The sequence below is a fragment of the Camellia sinensis genome, chromosome 1, assembly GCF_055761805.1.
Source record: "Camellia sinensis isolate YWXY chromosome 1, ASM5576180v1, whole genome shotgun sequence".
NCBI lineage: Eukaryota > Viridiplantae > Streptophyta > Magnoliopsida > Ericales > Theaceae > Camellia > Camellia sinensis.
This window is the reverse complement of record NC_138961.1, coordinates 175,001,999-175,011,996: the sequence shown is the minus strand read 5'-3', so window position 1 is coordinate 175,011,996 and position 9,998 is coordinate 175,001,999. Positions and strand designations below refer to the sequence as shown.

General features: G+C 37.3%; 1 protein-coding gene across 1 annotated transcript; it reads left to right on the top strand.

Moving 5' to 3' along the window:
- The first annotated feature begins 7,986 nt into the window (after positions 1 to 7,986).
- Positions 7,987 to 8,881, top strand: LOC114295952 (putative E3 ubiquitin-protein ligase XBAT35). The gene is made up of 4 exons (XM_028240241.1): positions 7,987 to 8,107; positions 8,317 to 8,397; positions 8,569 to 8,657; positions 8,768 to 8,881. The coding sequence occupies exons 1-4, from the start codon at positions 7,987 to 7,989 to the stop codon at positions 8,879 to 8,881; spliced, it is 405 nt and encodes a 134-aa protein (XP_028096042.1).
- The last annotated feature ends 1,117 nt before the right edge of the window (positions 8,882 to 9,998 follow it).

The window sequence follows — 9,998 nt, the reverse complement described above, 5'->3', positions numbered from 1 at the left end:
CATGACGTAATCGGAAACACAGATCGGTGTCATGACCGTGCTGTTGGTGAAATGCACAATACTTGGCTGGATTGTGGGCAGCGGGGAGTCTTTCTGGTAAGGGCCGCGGCTCTAGGGGCTTCAGATGCCCTTTTCTGATTAGAACCCCCAAAGCTTTGGATAGGGGCATATAAAGCGGAGCGAAGGTTCTGGTGTTTTGGGGAGGGTATTTGGCTGTTTGTGGGTTGCTTCCGGACGCACCGGAGAATGGTGCGGCTGCCATAGTTCTCGAGGGAGGGTTGGTGGTGACCATACTCACTTCGGAGGTCCTGGTAGTTGTAGCGCCACTCGGGCCTGCATTAGTGTTACGATTGAAAGTTCTGCAAGGTTACTCCCGGTCATTATCAATCAAGCCTTGCTTTAAGGCATCCTCAATCTGCACCCCCATTTCATGTAGATCAGAAAAGGTAGGGAAGGGAAGTACAATCATCTTTTGCATCAACTTCGGCTGAAGATTGCGCACAATCATCCGAATCTGGTCTTTGTCTGTGGGCCTTAAGGTCATCATCGAAGCCTTAGCCCGCCATCTGGTTACGAATTCTGAGAAGCTCTCTTTGGGTTCTTGCCTCGTTGTCTCGAGATCCCGGGTCGTAATCTCGATTTTTGTATTGTATGAGTACTGCAAGATGAAGGCCTCAGCCATCTCGTCCCAACTTCTCTTAACGTCATCCTCCAATTTGGCATACCATATGGCCGCTACACCCGACAAGGTCCGGCCAAATAGAGACAGCTTCTGTAGTCTAGTGAGGCCCATTGGCCTTAGGATGTCTGAAAACAGTTGCAGGTGCACCATAGGATCCCCGGATCCATCGAAACGATCAATTTGTGGCATCTTAAACCGATCTGGCAGCGTCACGGCTGCGTCAGTATATCCGTCCTCAATGTCCGGAATGGACTTCACACCTTGAGATTTCTTGAACAGCTTTTCAAGCTTGCTCATTTTTAATGCCATAGGGTCCACCGCAGACTCGAAGGGAGAATCCGGTTGATTGATAGGAGTGGGTGCCTTGGATAGTTGAGGTAGAATCGGGGGCGGAGCCGGCCCCGTTGGGATGTCTGTATCTTCTTGGACATTCCGGGCATTCGGTGTTTCTTCGGGTATCGGAACCCTTAGTGGGGGAGGGACTTACTGTGAAGCAGATGCTCCGGTTTGCTGCTGCAACCTTACGATTAACTCTGCTTGTTCATTCATAACTGTGGCCTGCTGTTTGGCGAACTCTGCCTGTCGGACAGCATCCTGCTGCATCACTTTCATGCTTTCTTGGAGTTGGCGCACCATCTCCTCTAAACTAGCCATACTATTCTGTTCTGATTGAATTATCGGTACATGTTCCCTCTCTATAGGTGAAACAGGGCCCTGATCTCTACTGAACTCAGGTGGGGTAGATAAGGCCCTCTGAACTGACTGCTGTACTGATGCCTTCTGCCTAACGCTCCTCCGTCTAGTAACCGGGGGTAGAGAGTGGTACACTAGTTGTCCGTCTACCAGATCCTCAGATCGATGGAGTCGACGACCTCTAGTCCAGAGTGCTTGGGGAATATCTATCGGGTTAGAAGCAATGGTGCTAAACTACCTAGTAAAAAGATAAATAAAGCAATAAATAACCAAACAATTGGACAGCATAACGACGTAAAAAATAAACACATACAACGCACAGTTGGGTATTCATAATACACAATTGGTAAGTCGAACACACTGTTCCTCGATACTGATCATTGTTTCCCAGAATTACTGTCCCCAAAATCAAACTTGATATCCGCAGATAATCGATTCCTCAACAACACTGATACTGGTGCCCTCGGGCCTAATACTCAATCTTGCAAACTGATATGTACGTTCCTCTAGAGATACACTATAAAGCACATAGCAAGTAAAGAGAGCCAAAACACCCCTATGTTGGGGTAAGGTTTCCCTGTCCTATTTTGTCAGGAGCTAGGGTTTCACTATGCACGCAGCGGTTTCAAACAACCTAACATCGGGTAAGCAACCTGTCCTAATTTGGAATGGTCACTATGGATTTCGATATGCACTAGGTCGAATGGTCGAAAAGGGTGCCCCGGTAAAATCGGGGTTTGTGTTCCCATACTGTCAGAGCCCATAACCGGTCAGCCTTATGGTCATGCCTTGACAAGACAAGCCTCCAGCAAACCGTTCAGGAATGGCAGATGGCAAACACTGTGTCCTAGGCGCACCAATGCACATGCAATGCAAAGAGACACATAAATAGAATCAAAATAGGATATCACGAGTTCGAGTCAAGCTCTCTATAATCCCCAGCGGAGTCGCCAGAAACTGTAGCACGTCCGCGAGGGACCCCGCGCTACAGTTTGGACTCGATTTTGTTTGCGGTTCTAAATCTGAACCAAAGAGTCCAAATCCGGCAAATCGTTTTGAGAAACAGATTTTTGAAAAGAAGTGCCAAACATAGACTGCTTTGCCAGATACAGAGTCGCCACCTAAATATTTTTATGGGGAATTTAGGAAACCCTGACTCGGTGCCAAAGGCCACGTGTCCGTCATCACCAAAGTTGCCTCGGCTCGGGAGCTTAGGTACGATTGGGGAAGGTCAGCTATGAGCACCCCCTCTCGCCCGATCCGAAGATCGGCCTCTACTAACCGTGATATCTTGTTTTGAAAGTATTATGTGTTCTTATTCCAGTTGTTAACCTAGAATTACTATGTTATGCGTACAGCAAACAAGTTATAGACCAATCGCCTAAATTGGAACGAAACAATTCATGTTTGTTTTGAAAATGGTTTGCTACTCGCAAGTAGGCTAAAATGCAGGTTTTGCCACCCTCAAGTGGGCTTTTAGAAAAGATGGTTTTGCCACTATCTAGTTGGCTTAAAATTCATAGTTTTAATGCGTTATCCCAATTTGAGAAATTCGACCTCCATCCACAGGCATTCAGGCAGTTATATCACATAAGCAGCTAGCCTCATGGTAGTCATGCAATTATGGCAACACTCACACGCATGCGATATGCTAAAGCATAAATGCTTACCGAATACTCCGAGCCAAAACAAAAACTAGTTAGTAATCATATGCATGATCCTAGTTCATGTTAAGATGACTAATGCAACACATGCAAGATGTGACTAAGATAGGCTCGGCTAATACACAATGACATGCGAAATGCTACAACTATCACGTATTCAATTTGGAATTGAAATACAAATGCAGTTTAGAATGATGCGCCGAGCCTGGTGCATGCGAGACAAATGTATGAATGCACGCATGCATAGCATAAGGTATGCTAATTTAAATATGCCCTAGTCTACCATCATAAGCGGGTAAATAAAAGGGAAGAAAGACGTGGGGTCGCCAGCAAAATAAAGTGCCGGCCGGCCAAATATAGTGCCGACCGGCCATTGATTTTACGAAATCATGGCCGGTGGCACCCCTAAACAGCCGGTGATGCTAGGGGAAGGCCGGTGGAATGTGGGGATGGCCAACAAGCCATTCCCCTCCCTTCAAGGCAAAACACAAGTGTTTGGTGCCAAGACCAAACACAGAACAGCCGAGTTTGGAGATCTTGAGGCAAGGCGCGTAGCCGAGACCTCCGGGAACTCCAAACGAACACAAACATGGATGATCACCGGGTGTTCAAACGGTGACGTCCAAGTCTTGAGGACCGTCAAAAATGGGGTGTCTACAGTTAGAACTATGCATAAAAGAATATTTTAAAAAAGAGTTTTGAATGGGTCTAAAACACGTAGCCAAAACAGGCTTAGGGTTGGGAGTAAAGCACAAATTTCATCTTTCTTACTGAGGATTGTGTAAGAAACACATTTTTATTTTCATCATCGAGTAATCAAAAGGAAGCACTCAAGTCTTAGGGCCGGTCAAAATGGGGTGTCTGCAACAATAAAAAATATCTTCAATTTTCAAGTCAAAATTAGCATTTCTCATATGAAAGGATAAATTAGGTATTTTACAATATCAAAAACGGGTGAGGGACCTTAACTAATAGAAAATAATATTGTGGACCTCTCCTACTATCCAATATTAGAGAAGGATGTTAAACTAATTTTTTCTATTTCATTTGTTATTATACCCTTTTCATTTTTCTGACAATACTTAAACTTATCTTCGTAAATTTAAAATTTTATTCTAGTGTTATAGTAGCTTCTTTTTTTTTTTTTTTCAATCATAATTGTGCCAACTGGCATCATACATTTCTTTTATCGGAAAGATTATGGTACACACTTCTCAAAAGATGTGTACCATACGCATCTTATAATTGTAGAATAAAATTATATAATTTCATACTTTTTGTGTCATAGCTAAAAAAAAAAAAAAATCATAACCAAATACAAAGATTATATAACCAAATATCTCAAAATAATATTATAACTAAAGAAGAAAATTTGTCAAAATTAAAGAAGAAAATAACTTAACTAAGGATAAATATTGTATGAAATGTATATAATAGAATTCTCCTATTTTATTAAGAGACCAAAACCTTTCATATTATTTTCAATTCTACTTTTAAAAAAAAAACAAAAAAGAAAAAGAAAATTATACCGGTGGTCCATATATTTTACTTCTTGTATCATTTTGGTCATTACACTCTTGATAACTTGATTTTGACCCTTAATTTTAGATTTTGCGTCAATTTGGTCCAATTGATAATATTGTTAATATTTTTTAAGAAAAATTATTACTAAATTAGTTGAGATTAATTCACTAAATTGAATAAATTTATAATTTTACCCTTAAAAATATGATGCTTGACACTTATGTTCATATTTTTTATAAAAAAAATGCTAAGCGTTGTAACAAATTATTGGACAAATTCAGACAAAATTATAAATTCAGGGTCAAAATCGAGCCAAATAAAATTACAGAGACTAAATTGACACAAAGACCAAAGTATAAGGACTACCGTCATAATTTGTCCAAACAAAAACCAAAACCAAAATAAGTAACAACTACTACTTTTATACTATGGCATCGTTTGGCAAATAAGGTTTTTAGTCAAAAAAAATTATTATAAATTGTTATATCATTATCTCTACTCTTTTTTTTTTTTTTTTTTTGCATATGAAAGAAAATAAAACACAGGTGTCTTTTCATTTTCTTTGTTTTGTATTTAGATAAACCATTTAAGTATTAAATATATATATATATATATATATATATATATACTTATAACTTTTTTGTTTATCACCAATTTTGATGAGGAACAAAACAACAATCTTAAAAGAAAATTTTATTTCTCTCCATTTTTTTGGACATTTCGCACCTCCTTGGGTTTTGTTTGGGATGTGAGTTGGCTTTTTTACTTTTTAATTATTTTAGTTTAGGACTAAAAAGTCTTGTTTGGAATAGGCTTTTTGACTTTTTTGATTTTGTGAGAGAAAAAATGAAATGATTATGATTTGAATGTGACATTTTGTCTTATTAACCTTTTAGTCTATTTTATCTTTTTATAACTATTTTAACCAAGAAATCCAAAAACCTCATTTGCCAAACGAGGACTTTATCTAAACAACAAACAAGTGATAGGAATTATACATCAGCTGTCAATCCAAATGAGTTACCCCAGTGTATATTCGTCTATACCCAAGAAACGATAAGGACCTTTATACCCGACAAATCAAAACTCAAGCAAGCTCCATTAAAATTTCTAGGTAGATCTAATGGTAAAAGGAAATGCAAAGGGGGATATTGTGAAACAATAATCCGATGGCTAATAACTCTCTTTCTTAAATTGCCTAATTTATCATTTTTGTTTTCCAAATTAGAATAAGGCTGCCAATTTTCTCAAATTAAGAATCTTCCTTACTTAAAATCTATTGGCCTGGGTTTGGACCACCCATGGCGAAGACCCGGGATAAGGCCGAGTCACAGTCGACTTGTGACGCTTGGCGTTGTACCCTTTAAGGGAATAAAGTTGTGCCTTCACCACTACCTATGAATTTTGGTGAGATGGTAAGTGCTAAGGTCCTACAATTAGTATCAGAGTAAAGTCTCAAGTTCGGCTCCCCTAGTGGGCATGCCTTACGAGTAGGTGCTGGAGGGGATTTGGTAAGGCCGAGTTACCCTTGAAGGGAATAAAGTTGCGCTTTCATCATTATCTATGAATTTTGGTGAGATAGTAAGCGCTAAGATCTTACAAAATCTTTTTTTATATAAAACAATTTCTTGTCCAAAGGCCTACTAAACTCTCCATGTCCATAGACAAACTACAAAACTCTCCACGCCCATAGACAATCAATAATAAAGGATTAAAATCTATTATTGAAGTCCATATCTAAAATAGGGAAATGCTATAATGAACACATGCACATTGTAAGAAATGTTCTTATTTTTGTGATAAAAGTTACAAATTTTTTGTGATAAAATTTATGAATAATGAAGTTACACTATAGGAATTCGCACTTTTGCCGACTAAAAATGTAGTCGGCAAAAGGCCATTTTTAGTCGGCAAAAGTTATCCGCAACTAATTTTTTTGGTCGCCAATTGAGGGTCGCAAAAAGTAATTTTAGTCGCAAAAAAGTTCTATTTGCCGACTAAATTTTTGGTCGCTAAATATATAATTACTGCGACTAATCCATTTAGTAGCTAAAACATTTTAGTCGCGAAAAGTCATATTTTCCTGACCAAACAAGTTAGTCGCCAATTCGCACATTCAACGACCAAAAAGTTTGGTCAGCAATTGTAATCCGTTTCCACGACCATAAAGTTTGGTTGGCAATTGTGGCCCGTTTCCACGACCAAAAAATTTGATCGCCAATTGTCACATTCCACAACCAAAAAGTTTGGTCGGCAATACATTCCACGACCAACAAGTTTGGTCGGCAAATGGCACATTCCACAACCAAAAAGTTTGGTCGGCAATTGTCACATTCCACCACCAAACGTGTTAATCGCGAAAAAGAATGTTTGCGCAACTAAAACTTTAGTCGGCAATTGACCTATTAACGACGAAATCCTTTGGTCGCCAAAATTAATGATTTTAATGACTAATTATTTAGTCGCCAAATGTATCCTCTCGCCTACCTTATTTAGTCGGCAAAAGTATTAATTATCTTTCCTGACTAATCAATTGGTCGCCAAAACAGAAAAAACAAATTCAAAATTTGGTCACCAACATCCAACAAAATAAACCTATAAATCATAATAATTCATCCAATCCATTCAATATAATATTTAATTTGCCTGCATCATTCAAATCAACTAAATCATGAACATTCGAAAAAATACATAAATCATCCAATCTTAAACCTGTTTAATGAAAGTCATCAACTATTATAAGTTTTCATCCACAGGTAATCTCAAACTACATATTCCTCCATTAAAAATCCACTTATAATCTATATAATCATCCAAGTCACATCCAGCTAGCATAACAATTTAAAACATAACCATTACTTGTTATTATGTTTTAAATTGTTATCCATGCGCATCTATCAAAAAATATACACACTAGTAGTCTACCCAAATATTTTCCACACACATCCATCCAAAAATTTAACTACTAGTCCATCCAAAAATATAACTACTAGCCCACTCAAATCTTTTCCATACACATCTATCGAAAAATATATATTCCTTCCAAAAATGCTTATAGTGCCAATCAGTCCTGTACAATTTAGCTTCGTGCACAAGATCATCCATCTGTACCAAAGAAAATGAGAAATAATTTCAGGTAACTTGTTGTTGAAATATTTACACATCACTTTATTGTAAAGTTGGTCAAAAAATGAAAAATGTACATGAAAAGTAAATGAAACATTAACAAATTAAATGACTATCAATACCATTTTGTAAATAAAACATCATTCATATGTATATATCAATTACAACTATTGTTCCACAATATGCCAATATTGACCTGTGCTTCAACAATGAAAACTAAGTTAAAATAGTCTTTCTAATTCTGAATAGTCTATATGCATTGGTTAAACTTTTAATTCTGATTTGGAGTTCATAATAATGCAATGGATTGTCAAAGAAGGAAAGACCTCACTCATTGTGGCTTACATGAATCCTAAACAATACATTCTGGCCAAGCTTTTGATTGAACTAGGTGTAAATGTCAATGCTTACCGTCCAAGTATGTAAAATGTAGTTCATGTCCCAATTTGTAGCTTTTGGGAATTACTATATGCATAGAACATGAAAAATTGTTCAATGCTTATTTCCTTGCTTATTTCTTTAATCTATTGGTAATAAGTTTTCTTGGTGATGGTGGTTAATCAAATAGGAATTGGGTGAATTTGATCCATTGTTGTTCTAAATTATACTAACAAATACTTTCTTCAGGGCGTCATGATGATACTTCTTTACATCATGCAACGAAAAGAGGCTTGGATAAGATGGTTATGTTGCTTTTCTCCCATAGAGGTTCGTTTCATTGATTCAATATTGGAAAGAAAAATATGGCTATTATGGTGCTTCAACCTTAAGTTTTGGTGAAGGACCGAATCAATTGTGTTCAATATTTAACTATATGTGCCAAGTCTATTGGATTTACTTATGCTTTATTTAATCATTATTCTTCATTTGATGCTTCAGCAAATTCTTTAGTGAGGAATGATGATTGTCAAACTCCACTTGATGTTGCTAGATTAAGAGGGTTCACCAATGTAGTTCGTGCTATTGAGGTATTATTGAGCTTCACAAATGTGAAAAGTTAAGTCATTGGAGATCCTTCATGTGCATTCAAAGGCTGTTAAATGGTTGACTTCTAATATTTGTGTTTGTTGCTTTTTAGAGTCATTTTTGCTTTTTCTCTGGCTGGCTTAGGGAGTTTTATGGTCCAGGCTTTAGTTGTTCTCAAGGAATATGTCAGTGTACCTTTCAGTTTCTATTTTCACCATGCCTTTAATTTTTCATGTCTGAACTTCATTTTTTTTTTAAATATATAATATTATGTTTCCATATGCTGCCTTTTACATTATGAACTATTATTAAAGCCAGAAGACTGAGAAATATAGACTCTGCTCCACTGTTTATTTCAAAGGCCATTTAAAGTGTTCTTTCCTGCAAAACAATAAGGCCATGTTTGTTTGGGCGGACTGGATTAGCATTCCCATGACTAATAGTCTTAGGATTACGAATCTGTTGGATTATATATCCTATCATAACTAATAGTCAAGTTTAAAATAATTAGTCTGTACTTCAATTGTTTAACCAAACATCAGATTAATAATTTTATTAGACTATTAGTCCAATCCCAAGCTCATGTCCACCCAAACAAACATGGCCTAAGTACACATGCTGATTATTACTTTATCACAGTTGGGTTGTCATTATACCTTGTGGGTCCCATAATCCTTTGAAGCCTATGAAATTGGAGCTAGTCATTTATTCTACTCTGCAAGTATAGAGGTTTCTCATTGTTAGCTTTCATCGGGATTATTCTATTCTGAATAGTCTAATTGGGATGTATCCTTGCTGCTTGAACACAAATACAATCTAAATAATATCATTTGATCAACAAATAACACCTAAGATCTTTCATTTGGGCCGTTATGCAAAGTTTGACTTTGATCTAGTGTTGATCTATACTAAAATGATCAATAAATGCAGTGGTTGTGCCATAAGAAACAAAAAGACCAACGTTGAAGTATTGTGAACTCCACTTTCTCAGCTGAAAAAAAAAACCCTAGATCAGAAATATTAGGATATCAAAGATGCACATCACTTTGATCTAGCATGTAAAGTGTTTTGTTGATCATCTCTTAACAAGCTAAGCATGCATGCATGCATGCATTAATATCAAATATATATCCATAACCCTAGTCATATTGACACACCACTTGGTCTCACAAGTTTCTTTAATCTAGTCGGAGATGACCATGATGATCTCCAGGATGTTTGGGGTTTTTTTTGTTTAATTTGCCCCCAAATGGCCCGTTTTCGCCTTTTTCCTCAGATTTTTTGGTCTACATTTATAACAGTGCGTCCTATCGGCACACCGCTTGTTCTCACAAGTTTCTTTA